Here is a 26,554-nt window from a genome sequence, read left to right as displayed (position 1 = left end):
GGGACGTGCTCCCGCGGGAGAGTGAAGCAGGGACCTGGCTACCCCTAAAAGGAGGGAGATTGGCTCAGGTGGGAAGGGAGAGGCTCGCACAGCCAGGCACTGGCAAAGAAAGGATAGAAACAAGTGCCATTGTCTGGCCATGTCCACATAGCCCTGTGCTTAGCTGCCCAACAAAGCCATGGGCAGGTGACACGGATGGCAACCAGAGGGCTTTTCTGGGTCTGTGTCCATGTGTGCACAGTGAAAGTCACCATCCTTCACTGGGAGGGAAGGAACCATCTGCACCTAAGTGGGGGCCCCTAGGGCTAGCTCTTGGGGTTCCAAGCTCTCCCCTCCCTTAGCCTAGAGCCTGCTCGGAAAATGGACACTCCCTATTCAGGACAAAAGCTGAGGCCCAGGCTCTGGGAGTCTCTCCCCTCTGCCTCTCCTTTAGAGCTGGCGTTTGCAGAGAGAAAGGCCCACGGCCCCCAAGGGGAGAAGGAGAGAACAGCACGTTACCTGCATTGCGCCGGCACATGTTCATGTCAGCCACCTGCTTCCAGGTGTTTGTCCCAGGATCGTAAACCTCAACGCTCTTCCTCACCAGGGGCCCGTCGTGCCCACCTGTGGCATACAGCTGTCCGCTGAGGACCCCAACCCCTGAAAGGCAGAGCACAGTGAACCAGCCTCAGGCTGGCTACAGTGACCAGAAACCAGGAGGACTGGTGTCCAGTCCTGGACAGCCATCACCAGCAGGGGGACATGAGGAGTGCTGCTTTGTCTCCCTAGACCTCAGTGTCCTCATCTTAAGACAAATACAATGACACCCTGCCCACCTCACAAGACTGTCAACCTGAAAACCTCGAAATATAAAGCAAACAGGACCCCATTTCTATTTAAAGAAACATATATATAATATGAGTAAGATATGAAGTAGATATAATAGATATGTAATATATATCTAATATATAATAGATATGTATGTACAAAATGGGGAGAGAGGGTTTATATGCAAAAAGAAAAAAGACCGAAAGAAATCCACCAGAACCAAGAGTAGTTATTTCCGGGTGGTAAAATTACATTTGTCCTCCGTCTGACTCTCTACCTCGTCGCGTTTTCCTACAATGTTGTATTACTTTTATTCCTCAGCCTCGTATTCTTTGAGTAAAAAGAGTGAAAAATGGAGCTAGGCCCCCGGCAGGTGCGCTGGGGTCATTACCCCTGCTTGTCCTGAAGCGGAAGCTGCTCTCTGCCCGCATGCTCTCCTCCTAGACGGCGGGGGACATTCAACCACTCACCATGTTCGTGGGCCTGAGCCGACTGCTAGGACTGCATCATTTACCAGTTTCGGTGCAACCTTTTAAAATCCTTTAACACAAGCCAAGGAAATCAAAGCCAGGATGAAGGAGGGTGGCACAGTCCCCTAGAAAGAACAACTGACCAGATGGCGGGTCACCTGGTTTCTGGACCTGTGTCTCTAACGTGCCCGCCTGGTGAACCTTCCCCTTGCTGGGCCTCACTGTTCCCATTGGTAAACTGAGGCAGTGGACTAGACCAGTGGTTCCAGTGGACCATGGACTACTCCACTCCATGGACAGGCTGCCTCTCAATCCGCTGGGGAGATGTTGAAAAGATAGATTCCAGGGCCTCACTCCCAGAGACACCGCTGAGGAGTCAGAAAAAGTACCTCAGGTGTTAGGACGTGCAGCCAGGTTTCAGACCCAAGGACCGGATGTCTGGAATATAAACTTCATATGGACAAGGACCATGTCTGTCTTACCACGTCTGTTTCCCTGTGCCTGATGGTGGGTAGTGGGTTCTCAACAAACATTGTCTGAATGACAAACTAAGTGAAATCCCACGCAGTTATCCAGGTGTGCTGGTGGTTCCTCGCAGTTGCCCTGAACTAACAGCAGATGGTGGTGTTGCGTCAACAATTGCTACCTAATGGGCTTGGGTTTAATAAAATTCAGTGTGTTCCAAAGCTGCCTCACCCTCCCCTCCCCTGTGCACACGCTGGGACCCAGAGATGGCCTCCTTTCCTCCCCACCATCTGCTGGCACTGCCCACACCCTGCTGTGGAGGCAAGCAGCCTCCCAGGCACTCAGGGGCACCACTGGCCTTTTGCAGCCTCTTCTGCAAATGGTCACCCAGAGGTTTCCTGGACCCAGAGCCACAGGATCTTCAGCCTCTAAAGAACACCCACCTTGACAAGTAGGTGGGTCCCCATCTCCAAAGGTGAGACTTCCCCAGATCTTAGGGACGTGAAGCACCAAACAAAGGCTAACCTGGGAGCCTGAGGCCAGGACTCTGATAGTAACCTGAGGAAAGAATCCACCTCTGGAGAGAGATGGTCCCCTGAATCGAGGTCACGGTGCCTCCCCGGGACACAGGCAGTAGATGTGTCACCATCCAGGACCTCCAGCCCAGCTGAGAGGCAGGAGCAGGGCCGAGTGTCTCCACTCAGCAACAACCCTTGGGCAGCCTGGCAGACACAGAGCAGCATAGCCTCAGCTCCATCCAAGAGGAGCCTGCACTTCCTGAGGCAGCTCTGCGCACATAGCTCCACGTGGGGCTGCCCCTCCACACCCTCTGCTTGAGACGCTCCTGGAAGCAGCCACACATCTCAGTGCTGCTGCACTCCTGCGCAGCTGGCCCCACATCCTTGAGCTCTGAACTTGCTCTCACACCTCAAGTCACACAGAGGGTTTCTAGGGAGGACAAAGAAGACTCTATCAAGACCCTATAAACCAAAACTACCAAAAGAGCTCCATGAAGGGAGAAGAACCATGGGATGTGTGAATTGAATTGGTCCCTCAGGAACATCTACTGCAACCCACTCATTTCATGCCTGAGGAATCAGAGGCCAGAAAGGGGGAAGAGACTTGTCCAACATCACACGGCAAGTTCAAGCAGACCCAGCACCAAAGCTCAGACCTCCTGACTTCCAGGCACCTGCTCCATGTTCAGAAGGGCCAACTGGTCAGGATCAGCAGAGACAAGCTCCCTAAAAACCGCGTGCCAAACATAAATGTCTCTTAGATGGAATAACATAGTTTTTTTCTTTTCTAACCAGTGGGAGCACACAGGTTCTTGAAAAGTATTAAAATAGCATAATTTTTAAGGAATGCTGAGGAAGTGGTCATGTGTTTGGTACTGTAAAATGAGATCACAACTCAATCTTCAAAAATATAAAAAAAGAGAAAGGAAAAACACTGTGGGGGAAAAACTCCCAGTTGTGGCTTCCCTTCCCAGGAGTCACAAAGCCTTCCCACCAGGCCCAGGGTGGTCATCGGTCACCACTCCCCACCTGCCCACTGCCCCCATCTGTCCTTCCAGACCCCTTCCCTTGGGCCTGTAAGATGATGCGGGAAGACAAAGCAGGGAAGAAGAGGCTGTTGCTCCACTTCCTGGAAAATCCCAAAGGACCACACAGCTCCTAGTCTTCCCACAGGAAGCGGAAGTGACCCACATTTGGGAGGTCATTCTCTTCCCATGTAGGGGAGGGGATTGAAGTGGGGAAAGTTGGGGTGCAGGGGAAGACATAAGTTTATCTCCAAATGTGAACACTAATAGCTTGGCTTTCCAGCCCCAAGACAGGCAAGCTAAAAAAGCTAAAGCTTTTTCCACTGAAGACTGGGAGAGCATGCTTGTCTTACTACTTCTGAGAATGAGATTCTAATAATTTGTGGGTCAAAAAGCTAACTTTGAAGTGAGACAGACCTTAGCAGGAATCCTGACTGTGCCATTTACTAATGAAGCCTGCCTGTGCCATTTACTAATGAATCCTGACTGTGCCATTTACTAATGATAGGACCCTGGGCAAATCACTCAACTCCTGGTCGACTTACCTCCTAAACCTGTTGAGTGAAATTAATATTGTGTCTACCCTTTAGGGCTGTGGCGAGGATTAATAAATTGAGGCATAGACAGTGCTTATTAGGACAGGGCTCAGCACATAGCAAGGCTTCACTTTCAAGAGCTGCAGACACCTCCACAGAAGCAGAAGGGATGATGATGAAGAGAATATTATCTCATCCATTTTCTAGCAAAGTGATCCCCAGGGAAAGGTTAACTTACAAGTGTCTGTGTCAAGCTGCAAAGATGCTAGTGGGATTATATGCATTAAAAGGAGAGAAGAGGGAGGTAAAATAATGTTAAGCTGTTGGTCTCCACGTCTACCTGTGAGCAAATCCCACGTAGCCTGCACCCTGAGGCTCCCCCCATACCTGCGCCACTGCGGCGGGTGCTCATGTCTGCCACATACGTCCACTCATTGGTCGCTGGGTTGTACTGCTCCACAGTGCTCAGGCACTGGCGGGAAGCCCCATCGTAACCCCCGACAGCATACAGCTTCCCTGGAACAGACAAAGAGGCTGAGAGAGCGGTGCTGAGGACGCTGGCATGGAGCCAGAGAACAGCTGAAACTCCACCTTTAACCCAGCGGGGCACCCTCACCTCCACCAGAGTTCAGGGCCCCATCCCTCCAGAGGGACTACTGACTTACTCCCCAACCAGGATAAGCGTCCTTCACATCTCTGCCTTCTACTTCCTCTTAAGCCCCAAGCTCCTCGAAGCAGTACTGAAACTCTTTCTAAATAAGCGCTCCAAATACCCAGTGCGAAACTATGGCCTAGCACCACTGGGGCTCAATGTATTCTTGCTGGTGAACGGTGTTAGGTCTTCTCCAGAACAAGGCACCAAAGAGATGGAAAGCTACAGGGCCCCAGATACAGGCAGGCAGGCCAATTTTCTGGCTAAAGGCTCACAAGAGCAGATAGAACAAATATGGAAAAATATTCTTCAACATGAACCCAAACCCTGTCTTAGCCATGGTTCAACCTCCAGCCACAACTCTGGCAGGTGGAGTGTGTGGTGGGCGTGCCCTGTGTGCACTCTTGGCTGGGGTGACCAGAATTTATCTGCAGAATCCTTTGTGACCTCTGAGCTATGCACAAGGACCCTGAAGCAGCATCACCTATTTTTAAAATAAGAATATCATAAGCTGTTATCTAAGAGCATCATTTCTGCTTGGAGTTAGGGGTGAGGTTGGGCAAAGGGGCAGGAAATTGGTATTTGAGCTCTCCCAGAGAAGAGATTCAAACATTTTGGGTTTAATATGTAGTCTTAGAATACAGTAGGAGGGTTTCTTCACTGTGTGTGTGTGTGTGTGTGTGTGTGTGTGTGCGCGTGCAGGTGTGGCAGGGGGAGTCCTACCTCCCCTGTGGGCCTCAGACCTCTGGGGAACCATGGAGTTATAACAAGGATCTTAAACACTAGCTGTAGACTAAATAAACACTGCCAGATGCAAATGCAAATCTACTCAACAGAGTCACTTAATCAAAAGATTTTTTTTGTCAATATGTGCTTTCTTAATGGAGTGATACCAAGAGTACAATTAGTATGTGAAAATCTGCAATTATTTTTAGTTAGAATGAGATTCTCAGGCTCAAAACTGTGCTCTACCATCAGGACTACTGTCACATCAAAGGTAAAAATATTTCTTCTTCTATTATTGAGCCTGGTTTTGTTTTCTGCCCCACAGTCCTGTCAACTGGCCCTTCTAAAAGAAACGGGCGCCTCCTCCCTGGTTCTCCCCCTACCCAAGCCAGAGGGGAAAATCCTGACTCGGCAGCTCCTCCAGGGTACAGGCCACTCTCATGGTGTGTGCTGGCTCGGATGCGACAACCTGCCCACCTGGCTGCCCACCCCTCGTCAAAGCCTACGCCACTCGGGGAGGAGACGAGAAGCTCCTGAGGACAACCCCAGTCAACTGAAAACCTTATTCTCCGTCACACACCATCTCCACTCTGTTGGGAGCTTCTGCCCAATCTCCAAGCCTCACTGTCCCCTTCCCAAAGCAGGGATTCTTCCAGGCAGCCAGCAGCAAACGATCCTGATTTTCACTGTTTTTTTTCCAGTGTCATTCAGACTACACAGACACAGTAAGGAGAGGACGGGAGGGAGGAGAGTACTGTGGAGACAATGTGGGGAGCTATATCCACAAGGCCACGGTGAAGCAGAGTCCACATAACATTCTCCCTCAACGTCCTCGTCAAAGCCGTACACTGGATTCTCTCCCGCCCCAGGATGACCCACAGCCGAAACAGCTTCAACGTCAGGGTGGACAAGACAAACAAATTCCCAGTCTGTCCTCTGCGTCCACAGCGCATGCTCCACACAGCACTTCCTCCACCGACAGAACATGCTCACAGAAGCCTCTGTCGAGGGGAGTATTTCAAATCACTACCGTGAAGGCACCTCCTCTAACCCCACCGACTGTTCCAACCCTGCGTCAGCGGAAAAATACCCACTCAAGGTCTCTCCTTGAGTGTATTAACAGGGATCTGCTATTTTTAACCCCTACTCTATTGTCTGATATTCCTGGCTAAGGAACAAGGCGGGAAATGGAAAGGTGGCTAGACAAAGCACTTATATTTGGCAGACAAATCAATTTCTGTTCCACCAGGAGGATGAGATTGCAAGAAACAATTGATCTTGGTAGGAGGACAAAATCCTTGCCCTCGCTGAGATGACTTGTACAGTGTGTGAGAATAACATACTTTTAAATGACATTTTAAACTACACAATACTAGTACAGATTGGGAGATTCGGTGAGAGAAAAGAATCTTTCCGTTAATGTCTAACTCACTGCACGCTACACTCTCCCCGAAGCACGTGTGTGTGTTCTGGTGTGCACACGTGAGAGAGAGAGAATGTCTGTGTACACATCTACACAGGTATTCCAGTGAAATTAACACTGCAGGACAGGTTAACGAATCAGTGTTGTCCTACAAGTATAATGTCTTAGTCCAAATAATACTCTATGCTTAAATCTGTTGAATTCATACATATTTATACAATTCCTCCCTATTAGCACTTCCTAATGGTCTAAGGAGTGTAGCACAGTGGAAAGAGCACTGGGTTAAGAGTCAGAAGACCTGGGTTCAAGGACTGGCTGTGCTATTTACTAATGAGAGGCACATCACTTACTCCTCTGGGACTCAGTTTCCCCTTCCGGAGAATGGAGAAAATCTAAATCCCACCTATCTCCTTCAGAAGGGTTGTGGGATCAAAATGAGAAATTGAATGTAAAAGACATTTACAAACTGTCTAGCCAGGCTCCAGGCCTCACCCCTCCCTCTTGCCTCACCCCACACACCTTTCCTGACTAGAGCAGCACTCTACCAGCAACATGCCCTCCAGTGGCTGACTATTCAGACCCGGGAAGAGGTGCCCACCTCACTCAGCACCCTGTTAATGTTCAACACAGGAAGATGAGGACAAAATCAATTAAACGATTAACTCTCACCCTTCCACATGATGCTCCTGGGTTATATATGGACTCTGTTTTCCCCATTTTTCTCCCCTTCCCAAGCGTAACAGAGCTATCAACAAGCAGCCAAAGTGACAGGCTGGTGTTTGCCCTCTAGGTTCCTACTCCCCTCAACCCAGCTCACTCACTTATTAGCCTTGGCCCAATAGCTCGCTCACCTCTCTGAGTCTCAACTTTCCTCATCTGTTACATCAGGACACTGGGAGCTGACTCAGAGCAGTGACAAAAGGAACAAGCCAGGGCACCAGCCACCACCCGCCGTGGCTCCTTACCCTCCACAACACCCACACCCACACTGCTCCGTCGCGTGTTCATTGGGGCCACGAAGAACCACTCGTTGGTCTTGTAGCTGTAGGCTTCCACCGACGCTAGGCCTGGGAGACAAGAGACTCGTGAGGTCCTATGGCGCCAGGCCTCACCCTGCTGTGCTAAGAAACAGTGAGGATGCAGAGAGAGTGCAGAGCTGGGGGCCGGAACCCTGGCCCCCTCCACCTCAGCACCACCTCCACCTCATTGTGCAGCCTGTGGGGCCTCCCTGAAACTCATCTGCACTGTGTCTACTTGAGGGGACCACTGAGACCTGACTCAGGGCAGGCTGTGAGTGCACAGGGGATAACTGAACTGCCCTGCAAACATAAATCGCTAAACCTACAGAATGGAATAAACCACTCAAGTTTGCCTCACTGAACACCTATTCCAACCCTATTTTCCCTTGTCTTCCTCTATCTCAGAAGCTGTAAAGAGAAAACTTGCCCTCCCAGACTCCCCTGAAGCTAGGGGTGACCAATACAAAGTCAATGCACCTAAGCAGAAGTCTGGTGGGGATTTCTGAAATAGCCTGTGCTTTTCTGACACAGGTACTACCCCTTCCTGCTTCTTGCTACACAGAACACAAATGCGTTCACTGGTGCCATGACAACCATCTTGTGATCATGAGGATAAGGCCAAGAGACTCTTAAAGAATGTGGTACCAATATCCCTGAGCAACTGGACCAAGTCAGCAACTGCCATCCTCTGGACTTCTTGTTTCATGAGTAAAACAAAGTCTCACATTTGTTTAAGCCACAGTTTAGTGAGGTTTTCTGCTAACAGCCAAAAGCAATTCCTAAAAGAAACAATGGCTCACTACCACTTTGTTCTCTTTATTCCCAGGTCTTGCTCACTAGAAGTAGGATCTAGAGGGACTAGAGACCCTGGAATTATATGAGTGAGGCAAAGAGAAGGCTTGGAAAAGTTATCAATTGGTAAAGACACAAATAAAAATTCAGAGAAGTAAAAAATACTGTTTTTCACATCACTGGGGGCCAAAGGATATCATCTTAGTTTAATAGAGTTACTATCTGCAGAGACATCCACCTGGAGATATAAGGGGAGAAGAGATCATCCCTCTAAGTCCATGTCCACTAGTAGTTTCTGATTCCAACTTTGAAGCTAGATAAAAGCCAGAAGCAAGGGAACACTTCTGCAGAGGCACAGCCTTGCAGAGCTTCAGTGAGGCGATAGAATGGCAATGGACAAAGGCTGCATGGCCCGAGCCGGGTCTCTCCCTGTAACTGAACCTCAGCTCCCTCATCTATTCAAAGGAGCACTCAGACTACAGTCCCAAGACACCCTTTTTCTAAGTTTCGTCTTCTGAGCAAATGGGTTCCCAACACTGAAAAGGAGAAAAGGACCTCTTCTTGAGTGCAAGGTCCTTCCTAGAGTCCTAGAAATGACAGCACGTGGGCAATTACATACTCTATATGCTCTACATGTAGGAAAGCCTAGCTCTGGCATCCAAGCTGGGAGAGAAGGAAGGATAGGTATGTCCTTGGGACAGTAGTTACAGAAGGACAGAAGGTTGGCCCAAGAACTGACTGAGCAAACCAGGGTTGTGTGGAGGATGTGTCCCAGGCTGGCATGCATGGACCACATCCAGGACCTACCAGTACTGCCATCAAAGCCCCCCACGGCATAGAGCAGGTCGTTGAGCACGGCGGCGCCCAGCGTGCTCCGGCGCTCCTGCATGCTGGCGATGGATGTCCACTGGTCCTTCACACCATCGTACACGTCCACGGTCCGCACACGCAGTGAGCCATTAAACCCACCCACAGCGTACACATGGCCAGCCATGAATACCACACCTGAGGGACAGGAAACCAAGGCATCAAGGTCATCTTAGGTAACCAATTACTCATGTCAATGAGGGACAATGGGGGAGCAAGGCAGGCGCATGAATAATTCACCACAAAAGGTGATCTCCAACTTCAGATATTTGGAAGTCATTATGGGACTCATTGGATTTCTTTTCATATTTGTTTTTCTAATTTGTTTGATTCAAGCAAATACTTGGTTAGCCTGAAGTCCCTAAGTATATAAGAACTGACCCCAGAAGGTGTAGGTAGAAATTGGGTAGGTGGGGAAAGGAAGGGTGTCCGTAATGCACAGATGTTTGGGGAAACAAGAGCAGTGCGTGACTTTCAGCACCAAGCAGAGACACGCTAGGAAAGGCAGCCTGCGAAACGAGAGGTGGTGCTGCTCACCTGCTCTGCATCTCCTGGAGGGAAGCTCAGCAATCTGGTCCCAGCGCTCCTCCTCAAAATCATAGCACTCCACACTGCGGATCGCCTTGGGCGCCTGGCCACCGACCACAATCATGACCTCCAGAAAGACAAGTAGACATTAGCTGGGTCTCTCCAGCATCCGGATTCATGGGTGACCAATCTGTGGTACTTCCATAAGCTAATGCCCAGGGTCCGTGGGTGATCTGAGATGACAGTTTAGAGAACTACATACACAAAGATGCTGCCCCTAATCACCAACAGGTATGAATATTCAAGAAAAGTCTAACAAGCATCTTCCCACAGAAACACAACCACAAAGTTTAGGTTTCCCAAACGCCCGTTTTCAGGGTTAGGTTGGGGTATATGCAGCCACTGGGGGCATCTTCTACAACTTCAGTGCCCTTAAGGATTTGGGGCAGGGGGACTAAATTTTATAACAAAATTAAGTATTTCAAAATATATATCAAAGCTTGAATATATTTTGGAATAGAGTGCAGAATTTGGATGCATTTTTAAGATAAAATTACTTCAAAAACACTTCTGAATGCATACACTGCAGGGGGCACTTACTCGTTGCAGTATGGGGAAAAATTTGGTAAACACTGCTTTGTGGTAGTTGCCACAAAAATGTATGTAACTGATGATGTACTGAAAAATAGTTCTAAGTAAGATAGTAGTGCACAAGTAAGCTTGTAGCCACCAGTGCCAGTCACTGCATGAAGTATGATGTCATTCGCTTGTCCCAACAACTCTGTGAAGTAGATATTATCCACAGTGACAGATGAGGAAAGTGAAGCTCAGAGAACATAGGTGAAGTGCCCAAGGTCACACAGTTAAGAGTCGCAGGACAGAGACTGAAAGCCAAGTCCACTTGACACAGAGGTGAGGCCAGCCCTCCCCGTCTCCTGCTCTAGAGATGGGGGCCATGCAAAGACAGCTCACTACAGCCATGTTTTTCAAAGTGCAGGTCACATTTCATTAGTGAGTCATGAGATCAATTTAATGGATTGTGACTAGCACACTTTTAAGAGAACAGCACAGAAAATATAGTAAGGGTGTTATTTCATGAAATATTTGCTCTGGTTGTGTCTCCTGGATAGCAATTTAAACCTACTTCTTACTGTAGGGTGTAGCAAAAAAAAAGAAAGCCACTGTTCTGGCTACAATCATAGAACTTCAGTATTTAATTGTGGTATCCCCATTGTTGTGACTTCTGCCACGTTATTAATAAATAAAAATTAAAGTCCCAAAGTTAACAATAGTTTACATAGTTTAATAAACTTGCGTAAATTCATGGCTGTCCTAATGACATCGCTTTCACTCACTGGCCTTCCAAGATGCTTTCTTAAGTGGAGAAAAGGGGGTGGAAGTCACAGGCAGCCAATCTATGTAAGTCGCAGGGTTTTCTCATCACCTGTAGCCTGTCTTATTTACCCCAGTGGTTCTCAAACTTCAGCTGCATCAGAATCACCTTCAGGGTCTGTCAAAACACCCCAGAGTTTCTGATTCAGTAGGCCTGGAAGGGGACTTAGAATTTGCATTCCTAACAAGTTCCTCATTGATGCTGATGCTGCTGTTCCAAGGTTCAGACTCTGATAACCACTGTTTTAACCTATGGGCCATAGCGATTTCCTGATGATGTGCCGTTAACACTTTTTGCCATTATGAATTATCATAGTGCTCTTTACTTCCCCACAATGTATTTTAAGGGAGATGAGTGACCATCAAAATCTGTGTGAGTTCACAGGAGTACATCCCTCAGGTGAACATTATCCCCTAAATGGGAAGACAGAACCAGGGCTGACAATCACTGCTCAAAATCTATAGTTTATTCCCCAAGATTCCAGATTCAGGCTCACCCACTGCCTATGTGGGTGGTCACTGGTCAGCAGTTAGTCCACAGCTGTCTGTGGCCAAATGTGGGTGGCCAGTGTTCAAAAGCTCAGAATTCAGTTCTGACTTCTGGGACATCCCAAGGGAAGCCAGGACACGTAGTCCAGGCCTAGAGCTGCCGCTGCTTCCAGAAATAAACGTTCTGCATTTGACTTTTGTTCATGCCTCGACTCAGAGGGTCCACTGCTCTGTGTCAGGAGCAGCCCTTTTCAGAGAGAAGCTGAAGTCTACATTACTTATCATCTGCAATTCTTTGCTCAGATAGGCGTCCATAAGCAGTTAACGGGGATATTGATGAACACAGTTCCTCAGCAGACTTAAGACAATGCCCAACTTACTCCTCCAGGGCCAAATGACTTGCCCTGCGTTCATAAACACACCTAGAACGTGCATCGTCCTTCTGTTTTTGAATTGGTAAAGCTGAAATGAAGTCAAACTATTAAAAAGAATTTCTTTGAAATCTGATTTTGGGGACTGAGAATGACACCAATTTTGAGTTTTTTTTCTGCAATGATCTCAGGCACCCAACACCCTCAACACATGCTCTTCTCTCTCCTTGAAACATTCTTCCCCCTTTTTGACCTCTCTACTTTAACATTCACTAATCTTTCAGGTGTCGGTTTACATATCACTTCCTCCAAAGCTGAGTTACAAGTCCCTTCTCTGAGATCACACACGCCCTGTGTTCTCCCATTAAAACTGCCCCATGCTGTGATGTAACTATCTGGCGACCTCATCTCCCCTCCTAGACAGTGGCCCTGCAAGAGCAAATGTATCTGCCTCGGTCACCAAGATAACTCTAGGGCCTTATGGCACCAGGTAAAAGTGGGGACTCAAATATTTATTCGAAACAAAGAATGAATGAGTAGTAAATAGCACATGCAAAGAGTTAAATGGACAAAGAAAATACGCAGTTAAATGAAAATAAAAAAATAGGCCAGAATGTCACGTTCTTTGGCTAGGACACGTTGGACACCAGATTACAATTCTGGGACAGAATTTGAGGGAAAGGAACAAAATAAAAAGAGAGAGCTTTTCCCATCTTTTGACTCAACCACCAGAAGAAAGACTATTTATTCTTTGCACAAGCTATCAAGTTTCTTCTGTAAATAAAAAAAGGCAAAGCTTTCAGGGACCTCACCAAACCCAAGAAACTGTCTTCCGCCAGGGGAAGGGAGGTTCATTCATATTGGGGAAAATCCAGCACTGATCACTGAGAACTTTCATAGTAACACAGAAACAATATTATAGAAATTTAAAAATTTTTATGTTAAAGTAAAATCTGAGTATAAAGACATAAATAATACAGGACAAGGTATTCAAAACAAACTTGCCTTTGAGCTTATAAAACCACTGGTGAGAGATGACTTTTAATACTCAAAACTTGTAGAAGGATCTGGGAAGAGTAAACATGAGGTTTTGTGGGGTAGGACCATGGGTTTTTGAAAATGTGGAGATAGCTCAAGGCACAGGGAGGAGTAGGCGTACTTTCTGCTTCTCTCACAGGCATAAGAAATCCAGTCTCTATTTCAGGTCTTGCAAGAAGCCATCATACAAGGAACACTACGCTCATCGTCACGTAATCGTGCAGAGTAAAAAGAACAAATGTCCTATCTTGAATACTAATGGATGGTTGTTTCCATAGATACCTGATCTTAGCAACCAATTAGACAAAAATGAGTATTCCCCAAAGTCTACGTGGATTACATCTCTGAAATTATAAACTTCTAGCTACTTAAGAAGACCACAGGATGTCAGGGCAAGAAAAGACTTGAACCATTCTCTCCCACAAGCCCTCAATTTACATTTCCAGAAAAACTCAGACCCAAGGGGTCCAATAAGCATATTTCTTTCTTTCCCCAATACCCTTAAATCCCAATTAACTAAAGGTTTAAATCTTTAGTAAAGTAAGATTTAATTTTACTAAAAAGATTTAATTTTCTACTAAAGATGCTTTAATAGAAATTACTGAATCAAATCAGCTTACTTAATGATCACTATTTTTAACATTTATCCTTCAAGGTAACCCTGAGTAAGAACTACCAGTGGTCACATGGGAATCACAATAAAGTAAAGAACTGGTTCCAGGCTAACAATTATGCTAGACCAAACATAATTTAATCACTCAAACTGCAGTGCGCTTGGGAGTCTTGAAGGGCACTTCAGAGTCCTGACCCCAAGTCTCAGCGGCCACTGTGTTGAATGCTTTAGAAGTTCTGATGAATGGAAAACTCTAGTTGACAGAACACGGGTGAGCCAGACTAGACTTGGGAGGCGGAGGGTGGGCAGATGGCTACCGGACAACTCCCAAGGAAAACACTCTCATTTTGGAAAGTCAAATGGCCATTTACTTTAGGGAGATTAGCGAGACCATGGAAAGACTACCTGATTCCTTAGGAAGGAAATTTTACTCCCAGCATGACAAGACGGTTTTTAAACAAATACATAACACTATCTCTTTCACATGGAAGGTTCTGACTCTACCAGTGTGACTGTGGGAGTGAGGGCAGGTTGGTCCCGCCTCACGATATGACAACCACTCTACGTCTGAAAGCCATTAGGTACCAGAGACTATCCAGGGAAAGGGGCAGTCAGTGAACAGAGCAGAGCTTTCCAGTGCACTTGTGGATCAAGACCCTAGCCCTAACCCATAGGTCATTAGACCCTCCACTAAGGTCAGAGGAACAACCTGGGCTCTGCACACTTTTTTCATCAGGCAAGAGTAGAGTGTGTGTCCAAACTCTCTTCCATGACCGGTGAGCTGGGCAGAAGGCAGGCCCAGCCAGTCGGTCCCTCGGGCCAGGGCAGGAAGCGAGAGTCTCTCTTACCCTGGTGCGTGGGGCCGCAGGGCTAACACCAAAAGTTCATCCGAAGGAGCATGTCGAGGTCGAGGCGGAAGACTTGTCCCAGCAGGTTCCAGAGCAACAGGTGCACCTGGCAAGGACCGACCGCCAAGGTGCAGAGACAGTGGAGGTCGGAGAACCAGCTATGTGAGCGCAAGACCCGGCAGAGAGAGAGGGAGTAGGAAAGTGGTCTTTGGAGTCAGACACAACTGGGATCAAATATCAGCCCAGCCTCTAAATAGCTTTGCGGCCATGGGCAAGGCGCTGAACCTTGCTAAGCCTCACTCTCCTCACCTGTAATATCAGGATATTGGGTGTTTCCCCTCTGGGTGTCAGGAGGCTTAAATGACATAAAGCACTAAGCACAGTGCTTGGTAAATAACACACACTAAATGGTAGCTTTTATTGTTAGATCAACACCCGTATCATTACTATTGTTTAAAGCAGTTGCTAAAGAACAGATTCTCAATAAATGGTAGAAAAGGACACTTAACGATCTGTGAATGGGAGGGTGAGCACCACTAATTCCAGCAGTGATATTGGGGCTTTTTCAGCACCCTGAGGTGTTTTCCAGGTGTGGCCTGGGTCCATTTAAAGGGCCAAGATGGAAGAGGAGCAGTGCCCACCAGCAGCCTGGCCCAGGTGAGGAGTCATCCTACCCACCCTGCCAACAGCCTTGTTTCCAACAGCATCTGCTGAAAGCAGGACAGCCCGACTCAGGAGGAAGCCACCCACTTCCAGCCCAAATGGTTTTTTGGTGTCATTTTTAAAGAGTTCAATAGAGATGTCAACTGAACTGAAAAGTCAGTGAAAAGTGCCAGGCTCAGTACATCTCCAAAGGGTTTATTTGCATCTTCCTGGAAACTCATTTCTCTGTTGCCATCTGTGCAACAGGGTAATGTAGGAGTGTTTGGAGCAGCTGGGAGACAGCCTCTGGTCGTCCGTGGCAACCCAGCCTCAAGGAAAGTGCTGGGTAGTGAATGTGTGGGAGCCCAGATGATGCTATTAGCTGTTCCGGCTTGAATATGTCAGTATGATCTGTGCATATACAGCTCAGGAAAATACAGCCTTATTAGCCTCTGCAGCTATCTCAAGGCAGAGTTCTATTTATTTCAGGGAGAGGGCTGGACTGGCAAACAGGTTCACTGTTGAGAACAGTGCAAATCTCTCTCCACCACTTTGTTTCTCAAAGTCAGCTCTGTCAGAAAGCCTGTCTGGACTGAATTCATGAAAGCCCCAACTGGCCTGCCTTTGGAATTCCTGTGGCTGCTCCTCCAACTATCCCAATTATCTCCTAACGGTCTTCTCTTCCTCCACTCATTTGCCCACAGATATTTCTATCTTACATTCCCAGACTTCTGAAAAGTCTCCAGAGGGCAGGAATCAGGTTTCTTTCCATATGGCACACAGCTAAATTGCTTTTATGAAATTTGGAGGCAGTATGATGTTTAACAGTTAAGAGTACAGGGTCTAGAGTTAGTCATCCTGGGCTTAAATCTCAGCTCAGCTATTTACTAGTTGTGCTTTAAAGATAATTCACAAATTCTTTGATATTCCTCCATTCAAGACATGGAACTTTATTCCCCTCCCCTTGAGCATGGGCTGGACTTACTGACTTGCACCTAGCAAATAAAATATACAGAGGTAATGGGACATCACTTTGAGAGTAGTTATAAAAAGACTACAGCTTCTGTCTTGGGTGTGCTTTCTCATTCTCTTGTTGTAGAATCACTCACTCTGGGGGAAGCCAGCTGCCATGTCATGAGGACACTCAAGCAGCTTACAGAGAGACCCATAGGGTGAGGAACTGAAACCAACAAGCAACCACAACAGTGAGCTTAGAATCACATCCTCCCCAAACAAGCCTTGATGACTGCAGGCCCAAAGCTCGACTACAACTTGATGAGAGGCCCTGAGCAAGGGCAACCCAACTAAGCCTCTCCATTTTCCTGCCCACAGAAATTGTGAAATAATAAAAGTTTGTTGTGTTAAGCCACCAAGGTTAAGACAATTTCTAATGCAGAAACTGATGACTAATACATAATGAGTAGGTGACATAACCCAAGATCCAATTTCTTCATGTGTAAAATGGGGGCAGTTAGAATTGTGAACATCCTGTGAGATAAATGTACATCAGTAGTCCAGTGCTTGGAACATGCTAAGAGCTCAGCAATTGAGATCTGCTCTTACCATTATTGTGGGGTTAGTACTGTGCAGGGGTCAAAAGCATAGGCCTTGAGACAGCCAGACCTGGATCCCAGCCCTTGCGCCGCCACTTAAGAGCTGTGAAACCCTGGGAAAGTCATTCGATCTCACTGAATCTCTGTTTTCTCCAACATCAGAACTTCCAGAGTTGTTATGAAGATAAAATAAGATAATATATATGAAGTGCTTTTCCCAAAACACAAGGAAGCTGTATTTAAACAATCCTGCTTGTATAATCATCAAAGCCTTTGGTGATAAGGACACAATGACCCAGGGAAGCAACAAAGCACAAAGTACAAATTACTGAAGTGGCCACCAGAGGGTGGGAGCCAGTGCTCACCTGCAGTCATCTAAACCAGTTTCTGGATGTTTGCTCTCAGACAACTTCCATTTGACCTTGGAGAGAGCTCGGGCCTCAGCTCCTGCAGAAAGCTTCCCCAACCCCTCGGCCCTCTCCAGCTCCTAGAGTGCCCGTACCTCTACTGTGGCACTTACACATCCACTGTAATTGTCCTTTTACATCTGTCTCCCCTCTGCCTAATCTAGAGCACCTTGGGGAAGGGACCAGCTCATATGAGTCTTTGTGGCTCCAGCAACTAGGCCAATACCTGGCGACTGGTGACTTACTGTACATGTGTTGAACAAGTAAATTAATAAACTTATGAATTAATGTATGATGCATGCATGATAGTTCATAGTTTATTAATGATATTGGCTTTGTTTAATCTAAGTGCTTCACAACCCATCTAACCCTACAGGAACGACAACTGGATTCATTCAATACTGGACTTGTGGGCTGAACCAAACGTTCTAGGGTCAATCTAAATTACTGACCAAAAGAGGATATAAAGTAGGACATAATCCTCACTACACCCAAAAGCTTTGAACAGGCACTTCATCAAAGAAGAAATAAGATGGCAAATAAGCACACGAAATGATGTTCAGTATCATTAGTCATTGTTGTTGTTAGCGCCATCAAGATGATTCTGACTCCTAGAGACCTTGTGTAAAGCAGAGCAGAACCCTGTCCACTCTTTTTTGTACCATCCTCTCATTTTCCAGCACTATGTCAGACAACACTCTGCTGCTATTCATAAGATTTTCATGGCCAATATTTTTGTAAGTAGGTGGTCAGGCCCTTCTTCCCAATCTGTCTTAGTCTGGAAGCTCCACTGAAACCTGTCCACCATGGGTGACCCTGCTAGTATTGGAAATACCAGTGGCAAAGCTTTCAGCATCACAGAAACACACAGCTGCCACAGTACGACAATCTACAGACAGGAGGTGTGGTTCCCTGACCAGAAAATGAACCCAGGTCACAAAGGTAGAGCGCCAAATCTTAACCACTAGACCACCTGGGCTGGCTATCATTAACCACTGGAGAAATGAAAATTAAAACCACATTGAGATAGCACCACATATTTATTAGAATAACCAAAATTTTTTTAAATAGATAATACAAGTAGGTGAAACTCTGGAGTAACTGGAACTCTCGTACATTGCTGGTGGGAATGCATGATGGTACTGCCATTTTGAAAAACAGGTTTGCAATTTCTTTTAAATATGTACTTACCATACAACCCAGAAATTCTACTCATAGGTATTTACACAAGAGAAATTAAAACATATGTCCACACAAAGATCTGTAAGTGAATGTTCAGAGCAGCTTTATCTGTAGCCAAAAATTGGACATGCAAATGTCCATCAACTAGTGAATGGATAAAGAAATTACTGCATACCCATACAATGGAACATTACTTAGCAATAAAAAGGAAAGAACTCCTGATACATGCAACAACGTGGATGAATCTCAAAAGCATTCTGCTAGGAGAAAGAAGCCAAGCTCAAAAGGCATGATTCCATTTATTTGACGTTCCAGAAAAGACAAAACTGTAAGGACAGAAATCAGATCAACAGTTGCCAGGGGCTGGGGGTAGACAAAGGGGCTTGACTACAAAGCAGCAGAAGGGAACTTTCTGGAGTGATTAAAACATTTTATATTTTGATTGGGATGGTGGTTACAGGACTATATGCATTTGTCAAAGTTCGTCAAATGCATCCCTAAAAAGAGCAATTTTACTGTGTATAAATTACTATACCTCAGTAAATCTGAATTTAAAAGAAAACAATCTGGGATGTTGATAATGGAAAAAGCTACACATGTGTGAGGGCAGAAGGTATATGGGAAATCTCTGTACCTTCCCCTTTATTCTGCTGTGAACCTAAAACTGCTCTAAAAAAATAAATTAAAAAAGGAAGGAAATGTATTGGAAATGCATCTCTTAATGAGATGAATGGGATGTTACAGTGCTTTAATTAAAAGAGATTTTGCTGATCAAAAAAAAGAAAGAAAGAAAATGATTTTTTTTCTTATCTGCCACCAAAACCTGAAAGCTGTTTCCTGGGAGGCAGTGTGGTGTAAGAAAAAAAGCACGGCCTCTGGAGTGGAACAGACCTTGGTTCAAACCCCAGCTCTGCACCTAACTAGCCGTGTAACTGGGCAAGCTACTTAACAGCTCTGAGTAAGCTCAGTAAAGCAGGGATACGGATAGTCCTGACCTATTATCACGACGATTTATTGAGATGATGTACAATCTGATAATCCTCAACGCGATCATTTGCTCAGCACATCCGCTCCCTCAAACCCACAGTTGGAGATCCTCTCCTTAATTTAAGTGCCCAAACAACAGTGACAAGAATAGAACTTGAAAAGCAGGTGGGATAATACATACAACTTTAAGCCATTCAAGGATTAAAGACAAGGGAACAATGAGGCAAAGAGCAGAGGTGCCTTTTTTCCATTCCTTCAACAGATTCAAAGGAAGTCCTGGTTCCAGTTGCCTGTGGAAGGCTATATGTCCAGGGATCTGAACATTTTCATCCTGAAAATAAATGTTCCCTAGGGAGTAGAGGTGACAGGGGACGACTTTGGCCTCCTGAAACACGGGGTGGACTCTTCTTAACTACAGACTCAATACCCAGGGGGCTTCCCAGCATGCTTGGTCCCAGCTCAGACACAAACTTGGCTTTGATTTTTAGAACTTTCTTTTTGTGGGTGTACATGGTAAAAGCTAGATGTGGAGTCTAGAAAAGGAGAGGTCACTGGGTATGGTCTCCACACACAGAAACTGGGCCAGCTCCGCACTATTTCCTTGGCTCCAGAATACACTCCCCAGGAAAAGATTGCATTAGCCTAATATCACATCGGATGAGAACCTCAGTTTCTAAAGAGAAAAGTCACAAAGACACACAACAAGGCCAGCTGAAACCCGCGACATAAAAACCGCCTCCACACACAACCACAGTGCACCTTAGAATCCGTATTCTCAAGACACAAAGCTTGTGGAATTTAGATCATGACTATGGGTGGCATTCAAATCGATGGGGGAGGGAGGTTATTTACTAAAATAACTTTGGGGCAACTGGCTCATGATCTGCAAGACCAATAAAGCTGATTCCTACCCTCACTCCTTACACCAAAACAAATAATTCTAAGTGCATCAAAGATCCAAATGTAAAACAGAAATCATAAAGGTACTTGAAGAGAACATGAGAGTTTGGGTTTTTTTTTTAATCTTAGAGCAAGGAAAACATTTCTCAGTATGATGAAAACCTAAGCAATAAAGCAAAAAATAGATTAACTACTTAAAAATTATTTGGGGGGATTCAAAAAAATGTGATAAACAAGTTTAGAGGCAAACTGCAAACCAAGAAAATAATACTTTAAATACATACCAAGGCTTAACCTCTTTAACCTAAAAAGAGCCCTTAAAAACCCTAGATAAAAAAAGTCGAGTCCAACAGAAAAATGGGCAAAGGACATGAACAGCGAATTCCCCCTCCAAAAACACAAATGCCAATAATCATATGAAACCAACATTAATCTCACTCACAATTAAAGAAGTGCAAACTAAAACAAAATGGCGCCTTTTAAAAGATGTTTGATACAGAAATGTTTATAATACTTAAGAAATGGAAATTATTGCAAAGCCCATCAATAGAGAACAGTTAAATAAATAAACTTAAATACCATGTACCTATTACAATGCAAATGCTGATTTCACCCATGTTGGTAACATTGAAATGGTCTGTAGCATATGGCTGAGGAGGAGGAAAAAAGATTTTAATCTGTGTAGCAAGATTCGATTTATCTAAAAGTATACATATTTATCTATTTGTGAATAAGTGCACAGAGATATGTCTGGAAGAAAATTCACCAAAATAACAGCAGAGACTGTCCCTGGATGGAGAGATTTCAGGTGATTTTTCACTTTATTTTGAAATTCCAGTATCCTTTTAATCATCTACAATGAGCACATATTTCTATAATTTAAAAACTCTCAGTTATTTTCTTTTTGAAAAATACAAAGAAGTTTCAATGCGATATTTCAACAAAATAAAACAAAAGGCATCCACACGCAGTAAAGCAAATGGCCAGTCAGACCAAGGCCCTTGCCCCGTGGCCGCCCCTGCTAACCAGCAGGAGGCCACAGGAGGCAGACAGGTAGGTACACGCACTCAGGTTTACAAAGGTGAAGCAGGGCGCAGGATGGCGCGGGTTCAGAGAACAGGTTTAGAGGGTGAGACAGACTCAACTCAAATGCTGCTTCTACCACATCAGCTACGTTGACCTGGGGCAAGTCTCTTAATCTCTTGAACCCTTAGTTTCTTCTTTGTGGAAGTGGGATAACTGCCTCTACCTTTTAGGGTTGTTGAGAGGATTAAGCAACGTGATACCTTCAGCTCACTCCTTGGCACATAAGCAGCATTCAAAACATGTCAGCTGCTTGTATTATTACGTGGGACGTTCGTAGCCTTCATTCACATCACAACCACTACATTTTCCATGACCCGGCGTCACAGAGCAGAGCAGAGAGAAGGAACAGCAAACCTTGGAGAGTCCAAACATCTGGTCTCGGACAACAACCTGCTTCTCAAGCCCTGTGAAACCCTTCCTGGAAGCAGCAGGTGAGGAGTATGGCAGTCAGCCCAAAAGAGGAGGAGGTGAACGAAGAAAGGGCCTAAATAACCCCCAGTGCTGCCAACTGTGCAGTCGATGAGCAATACAACTTACTCCTCTCCTCCCACCTTTCCTCTTGGGTTGACTAGAACCTTCCCCCAGACAGCAGTATGTTAGGATCCTAGAACGACTACTCGAATGCCAAGCCAGAAAGAACTTTAGAGATCGTCTAGCGCAGCATCCTTCATTCTGCAGATGAGGGACCTGAGGACCAGAGGGCAGGGCACTTGCAGGGAACCAAAGCAGCCAGTATCCAGCACAGATCTCCATCATGGAGTCCCTCCTATGCGCATCCTTCCTTTCCCTTGGCTGCCCCCTCACAAGGTCTCATTTTCCCTGTTTGCATCTCCTGCTTCATTACCTGTCAGACACTTTCAGGCCCCTTCTGTCCTCTGGCAGCCCTGATTGTCCTTTATGGCTCTGTGGTGAGGGAAGGAACCAGACTAGGACTGTTCAGACACAAATAATGGCCTAGAAAGAGGACAATGATGGCCATCACTGTCAAGACCCACACAACTAACCCTCTGCTTCCAATAGAAACAGAGCCCAAACCATGGTGTGAAACAAGAAGGAGGGAAGACGGAAGAGCTCCGAGTTATTCTCAAACCTCTCTGGTGACACTGGAGGTTATCTTGAATCTCTTAAGAAAGACAGACCCCAGAAGAAAGAGGTACCAGCAGATCGAGAGGAACCAGCAGACTTCATCTCCTAAGTGGTAAACACAACCAAGATGCAGGGCAGCCACGGGCGAGGAAAGACTTGGAGGCAGGAGTGGAAGGCCACTTTCCCAGGACACGGTCCTGACTCTTGGCAGTGACTGGGCTGGGCCTTACCTTGGGCAAGCTGACTGGAGTCCTGGGCTTGGTCCTTGGGTTCTTAATCAAGAGCCTCTGATCCAGAGGGAGCAGATGGTATTTCATGGCTTCGATGAGGAAGTCCTTACAGGTGTTGTTATTCTTTATCAAAGCTTCTTCTTCGACCGTCTGGAGGTAATAACCCACAGGTGATCCAGGAGCAAAGCTCAGCCACATTTCCCAAGCTGCCTCCCCAGGCTGTGTCATTCCTGCATTCCCACACTCATTCATACCCACGCCACATGATCTGAGACCTCAAGAGAAAGGTCCACAGTTGGTGCTCACCTCCTGCATTTCATGAGCACAGTGGAGTAAGTGATTAGGTTCTGGAATCAAACAGACAGGGACACAAATCCCAGCTCTACCATTTAACTCCTCTGACCCTCAGTTTCCTCTTTTGTAAAATGGGCAAATTAAAGTTACCCACAACCTCACTGACTATGTGTTTGTTTATTTTGAGATTAGATTATGCAAAAACAAAGACAACTGGTTGTCCTGAAAGCTTCTTCCCACATGGTTTGAATGCATTATAGTGTTTAGGGAAAACGCTCAAACATTTGACATGAGGAGAGGGAGGAAAAGAGGAAGAGGGCAGGATCCATGAGCCAAACTTTGGAGGTAAGGAGTAAAACAATGTGACAGTCAATAAGAAGAATTCATATCCACCTTCTTTTTTCTTTTTTTTCAATTGTTTTTTTTGAGGAAGATTAGCCCTGAGCTAACATCCGCCACCAATCCTCCTCTTTTTGCAGAGGAAGACTGGCTCTGAGCTAACATTCATGCCCATCTTCCTCTACTTTATATGTGAAACACCTGCCACAGCATGGCTTGACAAGCTGTGCGTAAGCCCGTACCTGGGAACCAAGCTGGCGAAGCCTGGGCCGCTGAAGCAGAAGGTGTAAACTTAACAGCTGGGCCACTGGGCCAGCCCCCATACCCATCTTCTTAAGTGAAACATTCAGGCAGAAAACTGGCCAGCGAGGCACTCTCTTAACAGGGTGGTGATATCAGAGCAGAAGAATGTCTTGCACAAAAGTCCCACCTATCGACCTCATCTTGGACCCCATCTAAGGTGGGACTGTGCCTTCTTCACCTCTGATTCCAGAGCTATGGACTTAAGCAGGTGCTCAACAAGTGCAAGCCTAAATGACTCACGAGAAAGGCCAAGCGTGAAACCATTCTGGTGAGCTCTCAAATCTCCACCCTTTGGCCTGGGTCAAATTGCTATGTGATGGAAATGTAAGGGGCAGTGTGGTCTTCGGAGGCCACTTCATGTTTTCTTTGCTGGAGTGTTTGGGATCTGTTGGGAAAGATCAGTTCCATTCAACAGCTAACACTGATTGAATGTCTCCTGGTTGGGGAGCCCAGTGCTGGACCCCGGAAAGAAAACAATGAACAAGACAAGAGTTCTCACCCTGAGGCACTCAGTCCAGTCAGAGAACAAGAAGGGCCTCCCCACATCAATTATCTCGGCCCTCAAGCTGGTCATGCACGAGGCCTGGCTGAGCCTTTCCTGGGTACCCCCCTGTAACTAGGAATTGAAACATGGCCAGGGCCATCACCTGCTGGCCAGCGTTAGAGTTGGTGGGAAAAGAAGCATCGGCGAGATAATTGGGCACTTCTTCACCCAGAGATGATTCCCAAGAACACTCCATTTTCTTGGAAGGTTTTTTTTACACTCCCACTGAGGGACTGAACCAAATTGGGACAAACCATAAACTTTTAGGGTCAGTCAAAAAAATAAAATGTGTGAGAGAGGAACTCTTAAAAAGCTTGAGAAGAAGGAGAAATGCCTGAACAGCTACTTTTCCCAAAGAAATCATTCAGCTTGAATGAAAAGCTCCCTCAGAGAGTTAGTACTTCATGGGTAGAGTTTCAATTCGGGGAGATGAAAAAGTTTTAGAAATGGATATGGTGATGGTTGTACAGGATGGAGAATGCAATTAACGCCACTAACTTGTACACTTAAAAATGGTTAAAATGATGAAGTTTATGTTACATACTTTTTTTTTTTTGAGGAAGATTAGCCCTGAGCTAACTACTGCTAATCCTCCTATTTTTGCTGAGGAAGATGAGCCCTGAACTAACATCCATGCCCATCCTCCTCTACTTTATACATGGGATGCCTACCACAGCATGGCTTTTGCCAAGCGGTGCCATGTCCACATCCGGGATCCGAACCAGCAAACCCCAGGCTGCCGAGAAGCAGAATGTGCTCACATAACCACTGAGCCACCGGGCCGGCCCTATTTTTTTTAATTTTAAGATATAGCATGTTGTACACTTAGTACAATATTTTTAAATATTTAATACAAGGCTAATAAATGGTAGCTATTGAAAAGACAGAAACAAGAAAATACCTCCCCTAGAAGTCAGAGTAGGTCTGCCAAGGGCTTTCTCTACACCTCCTCCTCCACCATGATCAGCCATCCCTAGCACGTTAAACTAGTTTGAAGTTGCAAGGTCAAAAGAGTGCTAATGAAACATCCTTTTCCAGAGTATTCTGAAAAGAGCCCTTTTTTAAGAAAAAAAGGGCCTGACAAATGCCCTTTTTAAAAAAAAAAAAGGGGGGTCCAACACAACAGTTCTCATGCCCACTGCCTCTGATCCCTTCTTCTCCAGATCTAAACCCTACTTTGCCATAATAACCCAGGAACTACGTTCCAATGTCTTTGTTAAGGTTCAATTGCGGATACCTAATAGAGGCTGTAAGTAGGGGTCTCTAAGGCCCCTTTAGCTTTCTCTGGAAGCCAGGTCCACAGCTGCCATTCCCCACTGTGGAAGCAAGACTGCACTGGAGGCCAGATGTCCACCTCTACCTTTGATCAGTTTCCCACAGGACAGTGGAAGGTTTGACTCTGACACTGGGGGCTCAGGCCCTTTCAGTCCCTCCACTTAGGGGACTTTATCCTTTCTACAAGAAGGATATGCTGCCACCAGGTGGCAGTGGTACCATCGAAAGTGTAAAATGCAGGGCACAGCACCTGAGAAGAGGGCTGTGGTTCAGAGACTCAGAGAACATTTCAGGGACCCTTCAAGCCTGTGGTCAACAGTGTCATGAGCTGGGGACTTTACAAGAACTTGTGAGGGTACTGTGTCTCTCACTACTACCAACGGCAGCAGTGCTCATGAAGACTGTAGTAATGTCAACTAGGATTCAGTCAACACTGGATTACAGCCTTTACATGGATTATCTCATTCTACTCACAATCCTATAAGGGCAGGTGCTATTTTTGCCAGATGAGAAGACCGAGGGTTAAAAAGGTTGAGCATTTGCCCAGTGTTAGATGGCTGGGAAGGGACCGAGCTAGGCTGCTGGCTGCTGAATCTCCTCTTATCCTTGCTTCACACCTTCCATTCTTTCCAGAGACTTCTTGGGGATAGCTGAGGGTTGGCCTACTGCCTTGGTATTTTGCTTTGCTCACACGTTTAAAGTTTTATCCTCTGCCTGCTTGTAAAAGTATCTAATGCCATTTACTATACAAAATAAGACATGTAATGGATAAACAGAACAGAGAGGATTAAAGGCAGCAGCCTGCTTAGTGGAAGGCGTGTGCTTTAGGGCCTGGTGACTTGGATTTGAATCCTGAACCTGCCTCCTCCTAGCTGATGACACCAGATAAATCCCAACCTCCATAAGCCTCAGGACCCAAATTTGTAAAAAGCAGGTTATAATCTCTGCTCACAGGGTTGTTACAAGGATTAAATGAGAAAACATATGGCACCATGTTCTCAGAGGAAGCAGATATAATGTGTTCCAGGCACCTGTGAGGAGCTGGTTTTTATAGTCCTAAATGGCGGCCCAAGTTGCCTAAAACTAAGGCGAAAAGAAACATAGGGACATTATGGAAATGACCCTTCTTGCTTTAGTCCTTCACAAT

The 26,554-nt window shown here is 46.0% G+C and overlaps 1 protein-coding gene across 1 annotated transcript in view; it reads right to left on the bottom strand.

Moving 5' to 3' along the window:
* KLHL3 (kelch like family member 3) overlaps positions 1-26,554 on the bottom strand; it is a 111,548-nt gene that overhangs the window by 12,959 nt on the left and 72,035 nt on the right. Inside the window, exons 8-13 of the mRNA XM_046665363.1 lie at positions 22,653-22,802; positions 9,838-9,955; positions 9,241-9,438; positions 7,588-7,689; positions 4,209-4,337; positions 499-639 (exon numbers count right to left, since the gene is read on the bottom strand). Of these exons, the coding sequence (XP_046521319.1) occupies positions 499-639; positions 4,209-4,337; positions 7,588-7,689; positions 9,241-9,438; positions 9,838-9,955; positions 22,653-22,802 (838 nt within the window). The remainder of the gene's footprint in view (positions 1-498; positions 640-4,208; positions 4,338-7,587; positions 7,690-9,240; positions 9,439-9,837; positions 9,956-22,652; positions 22,803-26,554) is intronic.

This window comes from Equus quagga, chromosome 7 (assembly GCF_021613505.1).
Source record: "Equus quagga isolate Etosha38 chromosome 7, UCLA_HA_Equagga_1.0, whole genome shotgun sequence".
Classification (NCBI taxonomy): domain Eukaryota; kingdom Metazoa; phylum Chordata; class Mammalia; order Perissodactyla; family Equidae; genus Equus; species Equus quagga.
The sequence above is the reverse complement of the archived record's forward strand: the minus strand, read 5'-3'. Positions and strand labels throughout refer to the sequence as shown.